The sequence below is a fragment of the Selaginella moellendorffii genome, unplaced genomic scaffold (assembly GCF_000143415.4).
Source record: "Selaginella moellendorffii unplaced genomic scaffold, v1.0 SELMOscaffold_57, whole genome shotgun sequence".
Lineage (NCBI taxonomy): Eukaryota > Viridiplantae > Streptophyta > Lycopodiopsida > Selaginellales > Selaginellaceae > Selaginella > Selaginella moellendorffii.
In genome coordinates this window covers 98,650-122,592 of record NW_003314318.1, presented here as the reverse complement: position 1 = coordinate 122,592, position 23,943 = coordinate 98,650, and the positions used below count along the sequence as shown (strand labels likewise).

The 23,943-nt window shown below is 41.3% G+C and overlaps 3 protein-coding genes and 1 pseudogene across 3 annotated transcripts in view; 1 reads left to right on the top strand and 3 right to left on the bottom strand.

Annotated features, from left to right (window-relative positions):
- Positions 1 to 11,470: 11,470 nt before the first annotated feature.
- Positions 11,471 to 14,266, bottom strand: LOC9654642 (AP-3 complex subunit beta-1). The gene is made up of 10 exons (XM_024688278.1): positions 14,152 to 14,266; positions 13,826 to 14,097; positions 13,673 to 13,749; positions 13,350 to 13,599; positions 12,804 to 13,295; positions 12,580 to 12,753; positions 12,383 to 12,531; positions 12,248 to 12,329; positions 11,990 to 12,190; positions 11,471 to 11,941 (listed from the first exon to the last, which is right to left on the bottom strand). The coding sequence occupies exons 2-10, from the start codon at positions 14,030 to 14,032 to the stop codon at positions 11,549 to 11,551; spliced, it is 2,025 nt and encodes a 674-aa protein (XP_024544046.1). The 5' UTR covers positions 14,033 to 14,097; positions 14,152 to 14,266; the 3' UTR covers positions 11,471 to 11,548.
- LOC9654640 (AP-3 complex subunit beta-2) overlaps positions 11,504 to 23,943 on the bottom strand; it is an 18,740-nt gene continuing 6,300 nt past the window's right edge. The window contains exon 9 of the mRNA XM_024688275.1: positions 11,504 to 11,697. The gene's annotated coding sequence lies outside the window, so the exon portion shown is untranslated. The remainder of the gene's footprint in view (positions 11,698 to 23,943) is intronic.
- LOC9654447 lies at positions 16,548 to 17,236 on the top strand (annotated as a pseudogene).
- Positions 17,339 to 23,943, bottom strand: part of LOC9654446 (flavonoid 3'-monooxygenase) — an 18,109-nt gene continuing 11,504 nt past the window's right edge. The window contains exons 2-3 of the mRNA XM_002983139.2: positions 18,229 to 18,721; positions 17,339 to 18,174 (exon numbers count right to left, since the gene is read on the bottom strand). Of these exons, the coding sequence (XP_002983185.2) occupies positions 17,542 to 18,174; positions 18,229 to 18,721 (1,126 nt within the window). The 3' untranslated portion in view covers positions 17,339 to 17,541. The remainder of the gene's footprint in view (positions 18,175 to 18,228; positions 18,722 to 23,943) is intronic.

Below are 23,943 nucleotides of genomic sequence, written 5' to 3'. Positions count from 1 at the left end.
GGATCACAAGTACGAAAACTCAAGGAACCAAAAGCTCGAAGAAGCCTATAGCCAAGTCTTGCCTAACAATGATCACAAGTCTTGCATGAACTAACTTCAATGCTAAAGAAGAAATCATGGTACAACCCACAATATCTTCCTCAACACATCCATAAGCTAGACTTCATAATGCCAAAGCTAATGAAGAGCATATCTGCATCAATCCAAAAGCTAAACATAACGAAGCTATGCTCAACAAGTGATTACCAAATGATCCTCCATGAATCCATCTATAGCAAGACGTAACTCACTTCATAACAAGCACAAGAAGAATCATCAAGGATCAATATATCCCAACTCAAATCCAACAAAGATTTGATCACTTCAATATTGATCACTAACTCTTCCACTTGTAGAGTTAGCATAGTTCATGACTGAATCACTTTTCAAGGAAAAGCCAAAGCTCAACCTCTACTACATAATCTCGTCTAGAACACAACTAACTCAAACTTGCCACTCAGTTCATTTGAACGTCAATACAATTGCTAACTAGCAAATGCACGAATGCTAATAACATAAAGCTACAGTCACATCATCAACACTATCTTTATCAAGACTAATGAAACTCAATATCAATCCTAAAGATAGTCATCTCATCTCACTTGAATCTCAACAACAACAATGTCAACGACAAGGCATCACTTCAATGCCATCAATACCAAACAAAGCTAAAAGAAAGCCAAAGTGAATCACCACCCAAACTCTCTAGCAACTAAGCTAACCAAAGTCGAAGATACTTTAGTCAATATCCGAGACTAATCCTTCAGCAAAACTCAGTTACAAATAACACTTCTTCAAGGAGTGAATCACCATGTCCAAGACTCAATGAAATCTAACACCACGAACTAAACGCAACCAAATGATATCGATAGAGGTAGAGTCGATATGTCAACATGGAAAACCCATGTAAGTCTAACGACACGATCCTCCGCAACATCATCCAGTAGAGCAAGCTCACCACTGCTAAATGTTCATGGAGTGAAGCAAGTGTCAAAAGTCCTTGACAAAGTCTACAAGTAATCACTAGTTGCAAAGCAACCATCAGTCACTCTTCAACTTGTCTTCACAAGACCCAAACACCAAACTTATATCATCAATTATATGCTTGTCTAACATGAACATGATACCCCAGATATGAGATAAGGTTCATGGATAAGCATAAATTAAATGACCACTCGAATCCAACTCAACCGCGACAAGCTCACCTAATGCATTTAGCCACTAGTTCTGAGCATGCCTTGAAGAGGCTAGCTATGCATGATCAACACTTAGCCGAAACTAAAGTGAAGACCATGAGATGGACTCATATCAGTACACAACTTCCTTATAGACAAAGCTATAGTACGGGTACTAACATCTCAACTTTAAACAACTAAGTTGGACATCACCATCCTCAGCCAAGGCGCAGGACCACCAAGACCAAGTCAAGATCAGTAAGAGCTCACTACTCTCATAGAGTCTAACGAAATGCAAGGTGCAACCTGCCACCAAGCACAATGCTACAGAAGAAAGGCACAAGGGTCACCCTTCTTAGAAAAGCGCAATGGCCACTTTTCTATACCAACTCCAGACTCTATCCAACTCAATTGCTTTAGCCCCAAAAGTCAGCATCCCTTTCGGGTCGCATTATACAAACTACTTACTAAGGTCTAAGCCAACCAAAGTCAACTCCAACCCCTTCACTAGTTTGTACTGGCTTACGAAAACGGAATGGTTTTCGGCCAAAGTGACCAACAGATCAGCCATTGGAAAAGTCTAAGAAAATTTGTGGAAAATTTTCCATCCTAGAGAAAGAATAACTCTCAATCTAGAAATGCAAACTTTCAAGACTCAACCAACTTCCTCCTACTAACAACTTCACATAGTTCACCTCAACACAAATTCTTATGACCCATAATATGCTTAAGCCTCGAACATCTCTTTTGCCCATTTTTCAACATCCAACACCGACATCCTCAAAATGCAAAGTAAACATCCAAGGCTTGATCACGAATACCACATCTTCGGATATCTACATTGCACTAACACTCTTCTTCAACCACTTTCAGGATCCAATGTGAAGCCAAAACACTAACAAGAAAAATGACATAGAAAATCAAGGTCCAAGGAAAATCCTCATCACTTGAAATAACAACGCTACTTCCACTAACACAAGTGCTAGCAATGTCAATGTCTCAACTACACACCTTCTCCATCCAACAATCTATTCCAAGTACTAACGGATCAACCAACAAGTTATAGCAAGAGAATGCTATAACCCTTTCTAACACCTTATGGGCAAACCCAAGGAACTAAGGAATCAACTTAAGCTTAGCATAATGGTCCACCATTGAGAATCCAGTCAAAGCTAGTACAATGCTACTTCGTGCAAGTAGACTAGCTTCACCATCAACCACTTTGGGGGTTGATTATCGTTTATCCAAGCAACTTCGTAAACACATTGCTCATTATCACATGGATATGATATGGAAAGCACAATGTCTTGATCATCAATTGAGCAATACCATGAGCAACATCCATATCATTACTTCAAAGGTTTATGTGAATATCAAGTGTTAACTCGATTCGACAAAATGCAACATAAATGCCACACTCCACCGATAAAGATTTACGACACTGAACGCCACCAACTTTTGTTCACAACACAGACAAGCTCATGCCACTCTCTATCCGACCAAACTCAACACTAATCCAATACCAAGCTATTCAAGGAGCAATAACAAGGTTCCCTAGAAAAGAATTGAGCATTGCAACCCAAGTCTTCAATAACAAGCCTAGACAAAATGGTATAGCGCTTCACCGCTATCCATCCCACAACTCATCATTTGCAAGACCATCATTTCCAACATGCATCAAGGTAGGGACTCTTGATTGCATGATATGAACACGAGCAATGAGTTAACACCTCGTTGCAAATCATCTCTCCAAGAAGAGAAGATGATTTACGTGTTTGATCCTTCGTCCCCGACAACTCTCTTTTCGGTTTCATCTTTGACTAAACCTCAAGCTTGCTTTCGCACTGCCTTCAATCCAATCCAAGAAAAGTTTATGAGAGAGCACGGCAATGATTACTTGAACCAATAAACTAATCCCTATAATCTTGATTGATCCACTTGTAATCATGCCTAAGAAGGATCCACTAGTGCTGTGCTAAACAGCTACGGACCAGCCTATTTGCCACTCATAGCAAACCTAGGGAAAGTTTACTTAAACCCATGGTACAAGGAACAACTCATGGAACCATTGGAACAACTCATGGAACCACCGATAGGCTAACATTAATCCTGCCAACTCAAAGTATAACCTCAAGTTGCTAATGTGCCTCACTCACGAGCCCAAGCTCAAACTCGTGCGAACGGAACAACTTAATCCCTCTTGTGAGCCCAAGCTCAAGCTCACAAAATATGGAACAACAAGGTAACCAAAACCATACCTAAGGAACGAATGTGAACCCTTTGCACCAAACGTGTACCCACTTGGATCATCGTTTTCATCTCTGCGTATGCAACGAGACTAGTTGCCTAATCTTATTGAATAGTACTCGCTGAGACTCAGCCTCTGATACCAAATGTAGCGCACGTGGTTTTGACCCTTTATCCTATAGTGATTTACCATAGGATAACACCACGAAGCAAAACCTAAACCCTCTTTGTGCCACGTGACAGATGCCACGTGTCCATAGGAACCTGAGGTTCAGGGCCTTGGGCCACTGAACGAAGGAACGGTGCCAAACTCCCAAGCATGGAGCCAAGGAGTGACGGAACCGAACCATGGAGCAACTCCCGAGCATGCAACCCAAGGAGCGAAGGGACAGGAGCCCGGAGCGACTTGGAACAGTCCTGGAGCAACCCGCATCCCAATGCCAGGACCAGCACGCAAAACGGAGCCAAATGGAGTCTGGCGCTATTTCGGCATACCGGTGGCCTAACGCGAGGACATGGGTACTCCACCATCTAGCATGGTGTGGAACTTGGGCTTAGACCCAAGCCGGACGCAGAACAAGGACAGGCACGCAAGCGGGAGCTAGACTATGCCTCAGGTTGGTCAGCCATGCCCGACCTACCCACTATCCCTACTATACATTTGGAACCCCCCACAGCCCCCCCCCCCCCTTGAGGAACACACGCTTTGGGCTTTCTCTGGGACAAGCTCGAAACTTATTAAATATAGAATGTCCTTAGATTGCAAATTTGGACACGGGACGAACACCATTGTGTTCAGGACAATCTCTACATTCCGTAGATATGCCAAATGAGCAAATCTGGACACTTTCCATAAATAGTATTTGGGACCGAAATGAGACTAACACAAAGGGCATGATAGCGAGGGTGTTTGGCAGACACGGTAAGCTATCATGTAGCGATATTGAGGGACTAATCTCAATACGCGAGGGTTCTTGTCACTAGCAAGTGCAAGACAAAACGAGACGGGAACTCCTTACCGAGCTAAGTATGCTTAGCTAATAACACGTAGGAATTCCGTCCTTATGCTCGTCCGGTCTAAGTACACTCGAAATGCCCAGTTAACTCCACTAGCACAAGAGGGGCTAATAAAGGGTCCAGCAATACCGACCTCCTGCCATTGTGCAGTAAGGTAAGAGTGTCGTAAGGGACTAGTCGACAGGTAACTTTCGATACCCGAAGTCACATTCGCGACAATTCCTCCAAGTGGTCGGAGGTGTGGGTTAAGTGATTAAAGTAGAATGGAAAAATTAGTCACTTACAATCCGGTGCTTGACATATCTGGGGCAAACACCTAACATATCAGGTGCCTGACATTTTGGTTACCTTTTTGTACTGTAGTACCTTTTTGCGCTTGGGCTCGTGAGTGAGGCACATTAGCAACTCAAAATTACACTTTGAGTTGGCAGGATTAATGTTAGCCTATCAGTGGTTTCATGAGTTGTTCTTTGTACCACGGGTGAAAGTAAACCTTCCCTGAGTTTGCTATGAGTGGCAAATAGGTTGGTCCGTAGCTGTTTAGCATGGCACTAGTGGACCTTCCTAGGCATGATTACGAGTAGATTAATCAAGACTGTAGGGATTAGTCTATTGGTTCAAATAGTTATTGCCATGCTCTCTCATAAACTTTTTCTTGGATTGGACTAAAGGCAGTGCCAAAGCAAACTTGAGGTTTAGTCAAAGATGAGACCAAAAAGAGAATTGTCATGGACGAAAGATCAAACACGTAAATTATTTTCTCCTCTTGGAGAGATGATTTGCAACGAGGTGTGACTCATTGCCCATGTTCACATTATGCAATCAAAAGTCCTTACTTTGATGCATGTTGGAAGTGATGGTCTTACAAGTGGTGAATATTGGGATGGATAGTGGTGAAGCGCTAAACCATTTTTGTCTAGGCTTGCTATTGGAAGACTTGGGTTGCAATGCTCAATTCTTTTCCAAGGAACTTTGCTATTGCTTCTTGAGTAGCTTGGTGTTAGATTAATTTTGAGTTTGGTTCGAAAGAGAGTGACATGAGCTTGTTCATGTTGTGAACAAAAGTTAATGGTGTTGGGTGTTGTAAATTTCTATTGGTGGAGTGTGGCATTTATGTTGCATTTTATCAAATCGAGTTGACATTTGATATTCATATAAATATTTGAAGTAATGACATGGGCATTGCTCATAGTGTTGCTCAATGGATGATCAAGTCATTGTGATACATACTTATATCATATCCATTTGATAATAAACAATGTGTTTATGAAGTTGCTTGGTTAAATGATGATCAACCCCAAAGTGGTTGATGGTGAAACTAGTATACTTGCATGAAGTAGCATTGTAATAGCTTTGACTAGATTCTCGATGGTGGTTTATTATGCTAAGTTTAAGCTGGTACCTTGTTTCCTTGCGTTTGCCCATTAAGGTGTTGGAAAGAGTTATAGCATTCACTTGCTATGGCTTGTCGATTGATCCATTAGCACTTGGAGTAAATTGTTGGATGGAGAAAATGTGTAGTTAGGGCATTGATATCACTAACACTTATGTTGGTGGAAGTGGCATTGTTATTTCGAGTGATGAGGAATTTTCCTTAAACTTTGATTTTTCAAGTCATTTTTCTTATTAGTGTTTTGGCTTCACATTGGATCTTGAAGGTGATTGAAGAAGAGTGTTAGTGCAATGTGGATATTCAAAGATGTGGTCTTTGTGATCAAGCCTTGGATTCACTTTGCATTTTGCGGATATCGGTGTTGGATATCGAAAATATGGGCAAAGATGTTCACTGCTTAAACATACTATGGGTCATAAGAATTAGTGTTGAGGTGAACCTATGTGAAGTTGTTAGTAAGAGGAAGTTGGTTGAGTCTTGAAAGTTTGCATTCCTAGACTGAGAGTCATTTTTTTTCTAGGATGGAATCTTTTCCACAAATTTTCTTAGACTTTTCCAATGGCTAATCTGTTGATCACTTTGCCTGAAAACCATTCCATTTTCGTAAGCTAATACAAACTAGTGAAGGGGTTAGAGTTGACTTCAATTAGCTTAGACCTTAGTATGTAGTTTGTATGATGCGGCTCAAAAAGGATGCTGACTTTTAAGGCTAAATCAATTGAGTTGGATAGAGTTTGGAGTTGGTGTAAAAAAGTGGCCGTTGCACTTTTCTAAGAAGGGTGACCCTTATGCCTTTCTTCTGTAGTATTATGTTTGGTGACAGGTTGCATCTTGCATTTTATTAGACTCTATAAGAGTAGTGAGCTCTCACTGATCCTGATTTAGTCTTGGTGGCTCTGTGCCTTGGCTAAGGATAGTGATGTTCAACTTAATTGTTTACTGTTGAGATGTTGGTACCCGTACTATAGCTTTGTTTATGAGGAGGTTGTGTACCGATATGAGTTCATCTCATGGTCTTCACTTTAGTTTTTGTTAAGTGTTGATCATGCATAGCTAGCCTCTTCAAAGCATGCTCAGAGCTATTGATTAGATGTGTTGGTGAACTTATTGCGGTTGAGTTGGATTCGAGTGGTCATTTAGTTTATGCTTGTCCATGAACCTTTATCTCATACCTGGGGTATTATGTTCATATTGGTTAAGTATATGACTCGATGATGTGAGTTAGTGTTAGGTCTTGTGAAGGCAAGTTAAAGAGTGATTATTGGTTGTTTTGTGACTAGTGGTTGCTGGTAGACTTTGTTAAGGAATATGACACTTGCTTTACTTGATGATGATTTAGCAGTGATGGGCTTGCTTTACTGGATGGTATTGCGGAGGATCGTGTCATGGCTTGCATAGGTTTTCCATATTGGCATGTCAATTCTATCTTTGTCGATATCATTTGGTTGTATTTAGTCTGTAGTGTTGGATTTCATTGAGTCTTGGACGTGGTGAATCACTCTTTGATGAAGTGTTATCTGTAACTGAGTTTTGCTGAAGGATTAGTCTTAGATACTAGGAATAGTATCTTCGACTTTGGTTAGCTTGGTTGCAAGAGAGTTTTGAGTGGTGATTCACTTTTGCTTTCTTCTAGCTTTGTCCTAGTGTTGATAACGTTGAAGTGATGCTTTGTGGTTGACATTGTTGATATTGAGATTCAAGTGAAATGAGATGTCTTTCCTTAGAATTGATATTGAGTTTCATTAGTCTTGAAAAAGATAGTGTTCATGATTTGGCTAAAGCTTTGTGTTATTGGCATTCATGCATTTGCTAGTTAGCAACTATGTTGACATTCAAATGAACTGAGTAGCAAGTTTGAGTTAGTTGTGTTCTAGACAAGATTGTTTAGTAGGGGTTGAGCTTTGAGCTTTTCCTTAAAAAGTGATTTAGTCATTGATGACGCTAACTCTACAAGCGAAAGAGTTAGTGATCGATATTAAAATATTTGAATCCTTGTTAGATTTGAGTTGGGATATATTGATCATTGGTGATTCTTTTTGTACTTGCTATGAAGTAAGTTACGTCTTGTTATAGATGGATTCATGGAGGATCGTTTAGTGATCACTTATTGAGCATAGCTTCATTGTGCTTGGCTTTTAGATTGATGCAAATATGCTTTTCATTAGCTTTATATTATGAAGTTTGACTTCTAGAAGGATATTGTAGGTTGTACCATAATTTCTTCTTTAGCATTGAAGTTAGTTCATGCAAAACTTGTGATCATTGTTAGGCAAGACTTGACTATAGGCTTCTTTGAGCTTTTGGTTCTTTGAGTTTTTGTGCTCATTGTTCCATTTGTTAAAAGTTGTTGGGGAAGGCATTTTGGCTCCTAGCTTCGATGTTGAAGTTAGTATTTACATCTAGCACTCATTGGTGATGATTGACTATCATCTAGGATAGTTGATTATTCTTGTCAAAGGTTTTGCTTGATTATTATTGATATAGAATGGTTTGCCGTTATTCAAGATGGTGGATTCTTTCTTCAATGATGATTATGCATCTCTCTATTGATGGTATGATTAATGATCTTTTTTTATGGTTAGTTGTTCTCTTTGATGGCTTATGGCTTTTTGCAATACTACATGTTCTTTGTGGTTTGCTTTGGATTGGTCTCTTGGGTTTTAGACATCAACATGATGTTGCTAACACTTGCTTAGGCAACTTAAATTCCTTTGTATTGTTGACCAGGATCTATTCAAATTGGCTGGTGCGATGGTTAACATAACTAAGTGTTTGTTGGTCTTACCACATTTATTCTGTTCTATTGATCATTGCTTGAGTTAGTTCTGATAGATTGGGATGTTATTTCCTTTGGGTAATCCATTCGTGAGCATTGTGCTTATCAACCAATAATACTTTATGTTCTTTAAGTTATCTTTAGTAAGTTGTTTGGCTTACTGTCTATTATCTTTGGTAGTTAAGTTTCATCATTGAGTTTACTTGATGATATACTTGCTATTGAATTTTAATGGATGGTGAATCCTATATTTTTCCAATAATAGTGATTTTGGTGGTTCCTATCCTATAATACTGGTTTATCAGATAATAACTTACTTGGAATACTTTTGTGTTCTAATCTAAAATATATTCATTGATAATTAAGTCTCTAAGATATCATTGTCTATGACTTTGATATTGTCCATCTATTGATCTTTGAGTTTGGGCCAGTATAGGCAGACTGGCTTCGGCACTTCGTGTGCATGTTGAAATCTTTAGTCATGGGGTAGCTACTGTCGACTGGTTACATAACCCGCCTCTTTGTCAATGTTCTTTATTCCGTTAAAAGGGCGTGACCGTGTAAACAACTCTAACTACCTGTTTATAGTAGTCTATCTAAACCTTACCGACGGGTTTGGTTTCTTTGCTCATGAGGGTTGGGGCCTCTAGCTTCTCTCTCTATGTCCTTGCGGGTAGGGGCATATCACACTTTTGTAAGCTGAGTGACACCCAGCGCAACAAGGGTGGCTAACTCCATTGGTCATTTCCTTGTCGGCGACGGCCAGAAGGTGTCTGAGTTGGTAGTGCATCTGCGTTAGACAAAGAGGTTACCTAATTCACTTAAGTTGGTGCATTTCTCACATAGTGTGAATACCGTGAACTTTTTCTGGAGTTGTTTCCTTGGCGGTATTCTAGACTAGAGTATGCATCGATAAGGACATCAATCTTCCTAAGGGGGGGAGAGTGTCGCGAATGTGACTTCGGGTATCAAAAGTTATCTGTTGGCCAGTCCTTTCAGACACTCTTTCCTTACTGCCACGATGGCAAGAGGTCGGTATTGCTGGACTTGTTATTGGTCTCCCCTTATGCTAGTTGAGAAACTGATCCTCACGTGTGCACTTGACCAAATGAGCATAAAGAAGGAATTCCTAAATGTTTATTTAGTCAAGCATACTTGACCTGGTTAGAGAAACTCATTCGTTGACTTGCACTTGCTAGTGTTGGGAACCCCCATAATATTAAATTTGGTCCCTCAATATTCACTAGATGATAGCTTATTGTGTCTACCAAACACCCTCGCTATCATGCCCTTTGTGTTAATCTCATTCTAGTCCCAAATGCTATTTATGGAAAGTGTCTAGATTTGCTCATTTGGCATATCTACGGAATGTAGATATTGGCTTGCACACAATAGTGTTCGTCCAGTGTCCAAATTCACATTTTAGCGCCATTCCATATTTAGTAAATTTCAAGTTTGTCCCAGAGACTAACTCTTGGTACTAAGGGAGGCTTGGGGTGAAAGCCCAAAGTGTGTGTTCCTTAGGGGGGGGGGGGGGGGGGGGGGTCCCAAATGTAGGGATAGTGGGAAGGTTGTGCATGGCTGACTAACCTGAGGCATAGTCTAGCTCCCGCTTGCATGCCTGTCCTTGTTCTGCGTCCGGCTTGGGTCTAAGCCCAAGTTTCATTCCATGCTAGCTGGTAGAGTACCCATATCCTGACATTAGGTTACCGGTATGCCAAAATAGCACCAGGCTCCGTTTAGCTCCATTTTGCGTGCTGGTCATGGCATTGGGATATTGGTTGCTCTAGGATTGTTCCAAGTCGCTCCGGGCTCCTGTCCCTTTGCTCCTTGGGCTGTATGCTCGAGAGTTGCTCCGTGGTCCGGTTCCAACACTCCTTGGCTCCATGCTTAGGGGTTTGACATTGTTCCTTTGTTCAGTGGCCCAAGGCTCTGAACCTCGGGTTCCACACCACTGTCCTATGGACACGTGGTATGTGACATGTGGCATATATCACGTAGCACAAAGAGGGTTTAAGTTCCGCTTCGTGGTTATCCTATAATAAATCACCATAGGATAAAGGGTCAAAACCACGTGTGCTACAATTACTTACTTACTTTATCCTCATTACTTGAATTTAAAAATTTAACACTTCCATTCAATGGAGGTAAATAGTTAAATGATATGTCATTGCTTAGTTCTTCAAGAGTCAAAAAAGATCCCAAAAAAATATATAAAAAGCTAGTAATATATAACATTTGACAACATAGCTAACATTACTTAATTTTTGCTAAAATGAAGTTGGTTTTTATAAAATAATAATATTCAAACTTTCCATCATTTTTACCATTTTTTTTTTACAATTGAAACATTTAATCACCTTTATAATAATTTTAAAAATTTCAATACTATGTAATTATTTTTCTTACCTCAATGTTTCAATTTATTTTTCAATCCTATAAAGGATAAAATGAATAAATAAGAGTTTAATTTTAATAATAGAGTGAATTTGGATAACATTATTTATGAAGTAATAACAAGTATAACTATTAATAAGTAACTCTTGGTTAAAGAGTTTAATAATTTATTAGATTAAAGAGCCAAAAAATTTTGTCACTCACTTAAATTCTAAGGTTTAAAGGAAACTGTTATAGCAGTGTGGTGTCTAGGAGCGGCGTTATATGTGGGGGGATGTTATATGCACCTTTTTGGGCTTGGAATCTGTCTGGGTTGACCTGGGAGCACCCTGGGCCCTGATTCTGGGCCCGGGATCCTCTGGGTCAATCCGGTTGCACACATGGCAATCTAAATAAAGTTTTTAGGTTTGGCAGGAAATAAGGCAGTGCTATAATCGGTGTGCTTAAGAAAATTCACAAGAGATGGAATCACTGCACCAGCCTTCAAGAGGACAATTAGATAACTCAAGAGCACCCACAGTTCACTGACATGTGTTGAACCATATGAGACATCGATCCTGGTAGGAATGTGGACGTCTGTAAACTCAACGAAGGTAATACTGGTACCGACTTCTGGCGAAGAAACATGGAGTTGGCAGCTTTGGATAGTACACCTGGATCAAGTTTTGACTGATCAATGTTGAGTAAAATAGCATCGATAATCTCCGGAAGACGATAATCTGCGTCATATGACGAATGGTGCTTGATAGCGTCTAAATGGCCAGCCAAGACAACTCGTAAAATCCAGGCTCGATCTCGTACGTCATAGTTTAAATCACAGGCGGCAAGATCCAGAATATACTGAAGAATTAACAGGACAGTTTTCAAAGACGAGCACCGTTGAGAAGATGAAATGATCTGGATTATTTTTTCTGTAAGATAGAGATCAGCAGCAAAGAAGCTTACCTTCGCAAGGCAGTTCAAAACTTGAAGCTTAGTTCCATTAGACTCGTCTGCAAACGTTTTGGCTAGATACCGCAGGGCCACAGGGATTCCTTCAGCAAGTGCAGGACGAGCAATCGCTTGTTCACCAATCATCCAAATGACAACTTCACGTGCCGTTGGCTCTAAAATGTGGTTTAAGTTGCGTAAAAGATGAAGGATTACCTGCAAGACAAGATTAAAGTTCAGTACTCCAGCACTTACACAACAACATAAAGAAACCTGGTCCTGCTCTGCTGGGTGCTTCTGCATAATAGCTCTTAGCGACGAAACCGCTTGAACCACCACTCTTCCCCTCCCCGGACTATACGTCCAGAGTCTCCAACCTTTGGTTCAGCATCATTTGCATTGTGGAGCGAATCGTCGTCACGGGAAGACCGAGAAACGACTAGCTTGAGAAGACCCTTGGTGCATATAGCCACTGTGGAAGACAGTCGAAGCGCACACCGGCCAATCGAGTTTACTGCGTCTGCTGCCAGCTGAGAGTTTGGGTTTCGTATATAGGCCTGTGATGAAGTAGCAAGTAAGCAAAGGAAAACATTTGTCTTGCTTACCTCCAATTCTTGAAGAATTTGCGTGGCGGAGAAATCTGACACTATGTTTGTTAGTATGTCCAGCTTCAGAGTTTGAATAGCTTGAGAGTCAGAAGAACATATGAAAAAATCTTCAAAATATGCCTCGAACAAACTTGGCTCACACTTCGAGAAAGAAAGTATATTTGCAAGCACCTGAAACAGAAGGCTTAGATCAAAAGCTGAAGTAACTGCCAAATGCTCACCACATGCCGTGCATCAAGCGACGAACGAAGTAAAAACAGTAATGGCTTGACAATGTTGCTGAGTTCATTGCCCGGAGAAAAATACCAATGGATGACTGCCGCCTGTAATACGACCGCACTATTTTGGCTCCGTAGCAGAGAAAGCGTAGACGATAGCATGAGCCTCACTTCCCACCTCTCATCCGGAAACGAGGATCTCGTGTCAGCTTTGTAAAAGTCGCCACCATTTTCTTCGTGTGCTTGCTGTAAACATGAGAATTCTACGTTCGCGGAGCTGAAATCTCTAACAACGCCATACTTTGCCACGATATACCGCATCAGGATGTCCATAAGAGAAATCTGTCCCCATTCATCAGCCTCGTAAAGTAGTCCACACAGCTTCCTGAAGCTGGAGCTCAATAAGGAATAACGCTCCGGGCAAACAGAGATAAAAGCCTGCGCTGCGGCTCCAGCTACGCCCGGATAATTGTCGTTCAGCAAGATGGACACAAGCTGAAAAAGATCCTGTTACTAATCCAACAGACAACGAACTGGAAACAACCGTACCTGTACAAGCTCGTCGAAATGTTGTTCGTCACCCATGGAATGAATCTTGGAAACCGCATTCGCAGCACACCTCCGAACGTAAGGAGAGGGATCTCTGGCGCACTTGTTTGCAGCCATGATAACGAGAGGGCCAACTGCACGGACCTTGATCCCGGACATCGCTCGCAAGGCCCAAGCACGAACCAGGGGATTGATATCGGATAAATCTCTTTGGAAACTGTTGATAGAAAGCAACGCCTCGTCTGGTCGTCTACAAAGAAGAAGAAAGATGTATCGCGTTGGAGAATTTTTTTTCCTGGAAACTGGAGAAGTTCTAGCATTACTTATCAGCGTAGTGGACGAGGTAGATGTAAACGAGCTTCTTCACTTCCAGAGACTGTGAAGCAACGCCCTTGACAACCTGTGAAAAAAAGAAGGAATTTGTGAAGGAAGGGACGATAGAAGAAGCTAATCATCTATGAAGAAGAGAAATTTACCTGTGGGAAGAATGTGGAAACGTCCTGTCCCTGTGCCATGAGCGCGATGAGGCGCTTCAATCCCTGGGCTTTGTCCGCGTCGTAGCGACTGTCGAGCAGCGTAGGAATGTCCGCGTCCTGGGGATCGTCGTAGATCGCAGCATCCGTGCCGACGCCGCTGACGAGAGCGGACATTTTGGAGATCGAAGACGCCGTGGACGAGAACATTGCCGCTGCCGCTGCTCCCTGGAAACCCTGCTCTGATAAACCCTAAGAATCACTGCGATTTCACCCTGGCGAATCTCAAGGATTGGAGCGAGCTGGTATTGATCGAAATTTCGCGTTACCTGTCCGGGAATGGAGCGCTGGCCCTGAGAACGGGCTTCTTAGGTTTCTTCCGCAAGCCGCAAATCTCTTGGACAAGAGGAATGTGAACGAGCAGCAGCTTCCACGCCACGAACCATCCTGAAAGAGATTGGGGTAATGGATCGATCCAAATGTAATGGCGAATTACCGAGAGCTATGCAGGAGAAGACCAGCGCGATGGCCAACGCATAGCGGATCGCGAAGTCGAGCATCGCGCCAGAGGAATTTTAGTTGCAATGCCCTAGAAGGATATTAGGGCTTATACGGTAATCATCCAAGGTAAATATTATTTAATTGTTAAGTAAATTTTAGTCAATGGTCTTAGTCAATTAAGGTCAACAGGCTTGAAAGTTAACACCATAACGTCTTGATGCTAGTTCTTGGAGGCCACGATTCCTCGCCACGGAGAACTTAGACAAGGATTTCGAACGATTAGAACTTTCAGTCGCTAATACTCGTTCTAATGTGGTCAAAAACGTCATCTCACCACGTTGCAAAAAGGCCTCGTCCGTTATAGCGAAGTCAAGCAAGACTGCACACCATTTTGGTCTATTAGCGTCTCAACGTGTAGTTAAGAGAGGTCAGTCACGTCAAGGACCACGCGTTGTGAAATGTAAGGACGCTTTTGCCTATAAATTCCAACGATTCCATTCCAGCTTATCATAACAAACAACATTCTAAGATCCAATCAAAACTTAGAATGATGAGGACGATGAAGGTGATGACCTGCTTGTGGATCCTGGCGTTGCTGCTTGGCTGCTCGGATGCAGGCACCGTTTTGCTCAAGGATGGGGAGCTATCGAGCGGGTGTGGGAGGAGCTCGTGCCAGATTCCAGTGTGTGGGATATCGGTGGAGGGAGTTCACGGCTGCACGGGAGGCCAGACCACTCCCGTGCACTGCGGGAACTCGAAGAAGTTCCAGGAGTTTAAGGAAGTTTGCAAGGGCGGGAGGCTGAGCATCGACTGGCGGATCGAGCCTCTGAGGCTCCAGTTCAGAAACGATGCTGGGGACTTTGAGGAGTGTGTGCTCCAGCGCAATTTCAAGAATGCCGACTATGGGTGTGATATGGCATAGACGATTGTCTTGTAACTTCCTATAATAACTTGGAGCTGGATGTTGGTTCTAAAGTGCCGTGAGTAATTTAAGAACAATGTCTTCTAAATCAAAATTCAAAACCAGCTATCATCTCAAAGGAAAAAGTTTGCTGTACTTTTCTGCTCTATTCTATTTTACTTAAAAAGAAAAGTTATTGTAAAAGTATCTTTGTCAAAAAAATAAACATATAGACCAAATTTACCATACCTTGTCCTCATGACACTGCCAGGAACTCAGAAAAAATAAATTATCCAGATGGAATGAGAAGGAAATTGTTGGTGTAAATTATAAAATAATAATAATGTTTTATTATTCCTGCATTTACAGCCCTAAAAAACAACATAGTTGTTGCTGTAGAAAACCAAACTTTAGCTAACACCCCAGCTTTAGCTCAGGACAATGAAAAAAATGTACTGAGCTTAGCTAGCATTTCCACTGCTTAAGCTCAGAACAACTTAAAATAAAAATTCTTCTTACATTCTTAAAATTTTAACACTCTAAATAGTGTTAATAATAATCGTCATGCAAATCCAGCATCAGTGCTCCTGACCAACTTGTATGATTCTAGCACCTAACAAGTTTGCTGCAAACCATGGATCTATTTATCATATGGGATTATTGATTCTTTCATATCTGCCAACTAATTTATAAAGTTCCTCATGGGCAAATTTTTTTCTACCAACCCACCCACCATCATTGCAAGTTGATTTTAATTATCATTTCCATAAAACTTCACCACTTTGAGCACAAAGACAATTTTGCTTTCAAGAAGTAAAATGTTGGACATTGATATCGATATTGAGGCATTTCCAAAGCCCCAACTCTAGCATGCTTAAGACACTCCAAATCATGCTATCTATCTATATATTGTTTTGATAGTTGTGTAGTCAAGCATGAAACTGGATGCAAATGCAAGTTAAGTCACATCATGTCTTCCGCCTGAGCACGGCTCCCTTCCTGGCTGTATGTGTAAACTTAAGCTGCATCTTGTCTTCCTCCTGATCACGGCTCCTTTCTTGGCTGTATGTGCAAACTATCAATCAATCAATAAATTTGTTTAATTAATAAAATGGAGATGATAACTTAAAAAACAATTACACGTTTTCGATTCAATATATACATCTATGTGGAATAGATATTCCCAGGATGCATGAATATTCTAATATTTGTGGTTATTTGTTATGTTAATGTATTTTATCTATATCTTTTTTATTATTATGTTAAGCCAGTCCGATTCTTTCAAAGTTGGTCATCTTCTTTTTTCGTTTTTTCTTGTTGCTAATGGCGGCAGCTTCGGTTGCAGCAACAAAGGGGAGTTTTCTTGGCAGATCGATCAAGCAGCAGCAGTGGGAAGTTAATCACAGCCCCCACAAAAAAGTTAGTATGTTTCTTCTGGCACAGGATAGAAAGGATGAAACTCCTCCCGGCGAGGGGAGTGAACAGAAGCAGGAGAAGACATCGCTTCTGACTAGCATCACCGACGCGCTGGATTTCTCTCAGGCAAGGTCGGAGAGGGACGCTGATTTGATCGACGAGGCTCGTCAGGCTACAAAGTCGGGCGAGAAAATGTCCCGAGAGCAAGTACGAAAAAACATCTTTGAGAAAAAACATCCAATGCGTGCGAATTTCTCATCTCTCCCTTCTTGACTTTTGCAGTACGCAGCTCTGAGGCGGAAGATCGGTGGCACCTACAAGGATTTCTTCAAAGAATCAATCGATGGTATTTACAAGTCCCTTTCTTATTTGAGTGTTTTTTTCTCCTCGGGTCTTTTCATTTTCGTCCTCATGCCAAGGTATTGCGTGATCAATCAGTGAAGGGTGCGTACGTTGAAACTGGATGGGTGGACAAGCGATGCAAAGTTTGTGGCAAGGACACATCGAAAGAGCCACGCTCCAAAGATAAGCTCGGGCGGTAGTGCTTGGAATCAAACTCTTCCACGAGTTTCTTTGGTCGCCTATTTGGGAGGTGACCATTTCATGCAATATCTTTCTATATCCACTTCCACCATTTCTAGAAAATATCTATTTCCACATCCACCATCTAAACTAGGATAAACTCTTACCTCCACAACTGATCCTGGATAGACGTTTTTAGATTACTTTTCTTCCACATGAATTGATACATTGTTATATTGATCAGTTGTATCATTAAAAGGCTAGAAAACCAAATGGTTGAATCATGATAGTTCTTCGAGCGTCACACCCGAAATTATGATAGTTTCCTGGAGAGGAAGCAAACTTTATGGAAGAAACAAGCTGGTATGAGCTAATGTTTCTAGTAAACGTGAGAATCCAGCCTCGGGATTGGGATAGCCACAAGAGGTTGACTCTTTTGACAAACCAGTCCAAATGTTTGATCCATGTTCAGCTTTGCCGGATCATCAAGATCTCCATCCAGCTTCCAGTCAAATCCTTGAACGAGCGTTGCAATACCCATCTGGACAGCATCAAATCCAAGCTTTGCACCGGGACAAACTCTCCTCCCTGTTCCAAACGGAAGTAAGTTGAAATTTTGGCCAAAGACATCGATGTCTGGCAAGTCGATGAAACGCTGCGGCCGAAACTCAAGAGGATCTTTCCAAAACCTCTCGTCCAGACCGATCGAGTAGCTACTGATGTAGATCACAGTCCCGTCCAGGAGGGTGTAGCCATCGAGCTCGATTGGGCCTCCTTGGACGATCTTGGGAAGAGCTAGCGGAGCCACTGACCGGAGCCTCATTGTTTCCTTGGCTATGGCCTCGACGTATGGAAGCTTTGCGATGTCCGACTCGTCCACAAGCTTTTCTTTGCCGACAATTGCATCAATCTGGCTCCGAGCTCTCGAGAATTCGGCTGGATGCCGGAGAAGCTCGGCCATGGCCCATTCCAGCGAGAGAGCCGAAGTATCCACAGCACCCAGCAAAATGTCCTGTGGGATTCATCCAGCGTTAAAGAAGAACAACTTTGACCAAGAGAAACTTACGAGCAGAAGTGTGATTTTGGTCGTGTTTGAGAGCTTCTCTCCCATCGAGATGAGCACGTCGATGAAAGCCATGGGCTCGTCGCTGGTGAAAACCGGAGGATCCTCTTGCCGGTCTCGTAAGATCGACAAGAGGTGCCTGTTTATCCGGTCCATGAGCTGCTTGTATTTCTTCTCCAGGCCTTGGACGTCCAGCCAGCGAATTCCAGGGATGTAATCGCTCACATTGAAAACTCCAGCCAGCCTAACCGTCTCCACGATCGCTTGCACGAACTCGTCGACATTCGCAGTGTTCTTGTGGTGTCCACAGAAGCGCTTCCCGAATAGCATGTAAGTTATCACGTTCATGTTCATGTTGTGGAGCTTTTGCCGCAGGAGGACCGGATTCCCTCGCTCGTAACTGAGAGATCGAGCGAGACGGCACTGCTCCTCGCGACGGATTCCATCGTAAACTTTGAGCTTGGTTGGGGAGAGCAAGTGAGTGTTGATGAGCTTCCTGTAGAGCTGATTTCTAAGCAATAGCACATTGTAGACTAGATATTTCTTAACTCACGAACAGAATAGAAGTGTGTATTTTTAGAGTTATCAACATTGTCCTTGTTTAGGAATGTTGTTGATGTATAAGAGATTTTAGATATGCTATGATGTGTGATTGTGTTAGCTCAATTTGATCCTTTAGACTGGTTTATCCATAACTTTTAAATCAGTTATTATCAATCACTCTTTATATCAAACACTACAAAAACAAAAAGAAAATTTCCTTTGTTCAATTTTATATTTCTATTTGGGTGCTAAAACATAAAATATGTAATATAATGGTAGAGTTATGTTACAGAAGAATAAAATGGCATTACACTATAGGAAAATAATGTCTATGAGCTTGAGTGAATTTTGTAGTTTAATAACTTTGATAATGAGGTAATGATTTCATCAAGATATGTTATTCTTTTTTTTATTCTTTTTCTTTGCCTTATTATGTTTTATGTTTTTATTTTTCTTTATCATTTTTAAACTATTTACTCTTCTATGTGTGTTATATCAAGTGTCTGAAATGGGTAGGTTAGAGTGTCTAAGAATTCCCTAGCATCTACAACTTTGTCTCCTCAAAATTTTGTAATTAGTTTTTTTTTGAAAATAAATGTAAAAATCTAAAATTATTAAAAAGTAATTAAAAAATTTAGAAAAAAGTATAAGTGTGGAAAATGATTAACATACTAAAAAGATCAAAAGAATGCATTACTGTCACGAATGTGACTTCGGGCATCGAAAATTATCCATCAGCCAGTCTTTTCGGACACTCTTTCCTTATTGCCACGATGGCAGAAGGTTGGTATTGCTAGATCTATTATTAATCTCTGCCTAAGCTAGTTAAGAAACTAGTCCTCGTGTGTGCACTTGGCCAGATGAGCATAAGGAAAGAATTCCTAAATATTTATTTAGTCAAACATACTTGACTTGGTTAAAGAAACTCATTCGTTGACTTGCACTTGCTAGTGTTGGGAACCCCCGTGATATTAAACTTGGTCCCTCAATATTCGCTAAATGATAGTTTACCGTGTTTGCCAAACACCCTCACTATCATGCCCTTTGTGTTAATCTCATTCCGGTCCCAAATGCTATTTATGGAAAGTGTCTAGATTTGCTCATTTGGCATATCTACGGAATGTAAAGATTGGCTTGTACACAATAGTATTCGTCCCGTGTCCAAATTCACATTTTAGCACCATTCTATATTTAGTAAGTTTCAAGCTTGTCCCAAAGACTAACTCTTGGTACTAAGGGAGGCTTGGGGTGAAAGCCCAAAGTATGTGTTCCTCAAAACCTGAGGCATAGTTTAACTCTCGCTTGCGTGCCTATCCTTGTTCTGCGTCTAGCTTGGGTCTAAGCCCAAGTTCCATTCCATGCTAGCTGGTGGAGTACCTATATCCTCATATTAGGTCACCAATATGCCGAAATAGCACTAGACTCCGTTTAGCTCCATTTTGCGTGCTGGTCCTGGCATTAGGATACTGGTTGCTCTAGGACTGTTCCAAGTCGCTCCGGGCTCCTGTCCCTTTACTCCTTGGGCTGTATGCTCAAGAGTTGCTCTGTGGTCTGGTTCCAACACTCCTTGGCTCCATGTTTGGGGGTTTGGCACCGTTCCTTTGTTCAGTGTCCCAGGGCCCTGAACCTTGGGTTCCACACCACTGTCCTATGGACACATGGCATATGTCACATGGCACAAAGAGGGTTTAGGTTCCACTTCATGGTTATCCTATGGTAAATCACCATAGGATAAAGGGTCAAAACCACGAAGCGACAGAAATGTTGTCCCAAAGTCCCAGACTATGGAAAGGAAGAGGAGTGGTCCTCTGGTGTAGTGACCAATGATACAGTCATGTGGTGAGGAAGTTCCAAAGGACAGTGGGACTTAGTGGTCGGGCCTATGGGCCCTATCCCAGTGGCAGTGTTAGTGAACATGGCCATGGGCAGAAAAGGGACTTGGTGAGGACTGTAAAAGGGATATTGGGGAAGGTTGTTCCCCATGTTTGCAGGCATCTTAGAGATGCTAAAGAGTGGATCTTGGATGGTCACTCCTGGATGGATGGCCCAATCCTTGAGAGACGGGACTGCAATGCAGGTGGTGTTGGACCACCAATGTGACCAAAGTGAAGGGGCATGGCCTTAGCATAACGGGCTAATATGTCGGTGGTACGTTGGGGTGTCGGTCTTGGGACCGAGCACGTGGAGCACTTGGACTAAGTGCAAGGGATGAGTGGCATGGATGTCATTCTCAGGGCTAACAAGTCTGTAGCGCATGTGATCATGGGATGAGATTTAAATATACTGTCACTGTGGATCCTTGGAACCTTGGGGGATAAATAGGGATAAAATAGCCACTAAAGGCTCTCTCATCAAGAAATTGCCCCTTTTTCAGTTGGCTTAAGGGAGAGAGATAGGGTGCGCTACAAAGTCCCAAGTCCTAAATTGGATTTAAAGAGGTTATGAATAAGATTCCTCCAAGTGGTCGGAGGTGTGGTTAAGTGATTAAAGTAGAATGGAAAAATTAGTCACTTACAATCCGGTGCTTGACATATCTGGGGTAGACACCCAACATATCAGATGCCTGACATTTTGGTTACCTTTTTGTACTGTAGTACCTTTTTGCGCTTGGGCTCATGAGTGAGGCACATTAGCAACTCAAAATTACACTTTGAGTTGGCAGGATTAATGTTAACCTATCAGTGGTTTCATGAGTTGTTCTTTGTACCACGGGTGAAAGTAAACCTTCCCTGGGTTTGCTATGAGTGGCAAATAGGTTGGTCCGTAGTTGTTTAGCATGGCACTAGTGGACCTTCCTAGGCATGATTACGAGTAGATCAATCAAGACTGTAGGGATTAGTTTATTGGTTCAAGTAGTTATTGCCATGCTCTCTCATAAACTTTTTCTTGGATTGGACTGAAGGCAGTGCCAAAGCAAACTTGAGGTTTAGTCAAAGATGAGACCAAAAAGAGAATTATCATGGATGAAAGATCAAACACGTAAATTATTTTCTCCTCTTGGAGAGATGATTTGCAACGAGGTGTGACTCATTGCCCATGTTCACATTATGCAATCAAGAGTCCCTACTTTGATGCATGTTGGAAGTGATGGTCTTACAAGTGGTGAATATTGAAATGGATAGTGGTGAAGCGCTAAACCATTTTTGTCTAGGCTTGCTATTGGAAGACTTGGGTTGCAATGCTCAATTCTTTTCCAAAGAATTTTGCTATTGCTCCTTGAGTAACTTGGTGTTAGATTAGTTTTGAGTTTGGTTCGAAAGAGAGTGACATGAGCTTGTTCATGTTGTGAACAAAAGTTAGTGGTGTTGGGTGTTGTAAATTTCTATTGGTGGAGTGTGGCATTTATGTTGCATTTTATCAAATCGAGTTGGCATTTGATATTTATATAAACATTTGAAGTAATGACATGGGCATTGCTCATAGTGTTGCTCAATGGATGATCAAGTCATTGTGATACATACTTATATCATATCCATTTGATAATAAACAATGTGTTTATGAGATTGCTTGGTTAAATGATGATCAACCCCAAAGTGGTTGATGGTGAAACTAGTATACTTGCATGAAGTAGCATTGTAATAGCTTTGACTGGATTCTCGATGGTGGTTTATTATGCTAAGTTTAAGCTGGTATCTTGTTTCCTTGAGTTTGCCCATTAAGGTGTTGGAAAGAGTTATAGCATTCACTTGCTATGGCTTGTTGATTGATCCGTTAGCACTTGGAGTAAATTGTTGGATGGAGAAAATGTGTAGTTAGGGCATTGATATCACTAACACTTATATTGGTGGAAGTGGCATTGTTATTTCGAGTGATGAGGAATTTTCCTTAAACTTTGATTTTTCAAGTCATTTTTCTTATTAGTGTTTTGGCTTCACATTGGATTTTGAAGGTGATTGAAGAAGAGTGTTAGTGCAATGTGGATATTCAAAGATGTGGTCTTTGTGATCAAGCCTTGGATTCACTTTGCATTTTGCGGATATCAGTGTTGGATATCGAAAATATGGGCAAAGATGTTCGCTACTTAAACATACTATGGGTCATAAGAATTAGTGTTGAGGTGAACCTATATGAAGTTGTTAATAAGAGGAAGTTGGTTGAGTCTTGAAAGTTTGCATTCCTAGACTGAGAGTCATTTTTTTTCTAGGATGGAATCTTTTCCACAAATTTTCTTAGACTTTTCCAATGGCTAATCTGTTGATCACTTTGCCTGAAAACCATTCCATTTTCGTAAGCTAATACAAACTAGTGAAGGGGTTGGAGTTGACTTCAATTAGCTTAGATATTAGTATGTAGTTTGTATGATGCGGCTTGAAAGGGATGCTAACTTTTAAAGCTAAATCAATTGAGTTGGATAGAGTCTGGAGTTGGTGTAGAAAAGTGGCCGTTGCACTTTTCTAAGAAGGGTGACCCTTATGCCTTTCTTCTGTAATATTATGTTTGGTGGCAGGTTGCATTTTGCATTTTATTAGACTCTATAAGAGTAGTGAGCTCTCACTGATCCTGATTTAGTCTTGGTGGCTCTGTGCCTTGGCTGAGGATAATGATGTCCAACTTAATTGTTTAATATTGAGATGTTGGTACCTGTACTATAACTTTGTTTATGAGGAGGTTGTGTACCGATATAAGTTCATCTCATGGTCTTTACTTTAGTTTTTGTTGAGTGTTGATCATGCATAGCTAGCCTCTTCAAAGCATGCTCAGAGCTATTGATTAGATGTGTTGGTGAACTTATTGCGGTTGAGTTGGATTCGAGTGGTCATTTAGTTTATGCTTGTCCATGAATCTTTATCTCATACCTGGGGTATTATGTTCATATTGGATAAGTATATGACTCGATGACGTGAGTTAGTGTTAGGTCTTGTGAAGGCAAGTTAAAGAGTGATTATTGGTTGTTTTGTGACTAGTGGTTGCTGGTAGACTTTGTTAAGGAATATGACATTTGCTTTACTTGATGATGATTTAGCAGTGATGGGCTTGCTTTACTGGATGGTGTTGCGGAGTATCGTGTCATAGCTTGCATAGGTTTTCCATATTGGCATGTCAATTCTATCTTTGTCGATATCATTTGGTTGTATTTAGTCTGTAGTGTTGGATTTCATTGAGTCTTGGACGTGGTGAATCACTCCTTGATGAAGTGTTATCTGTAACTGAGTTTTGCTGAAGGATTAGTCTTAG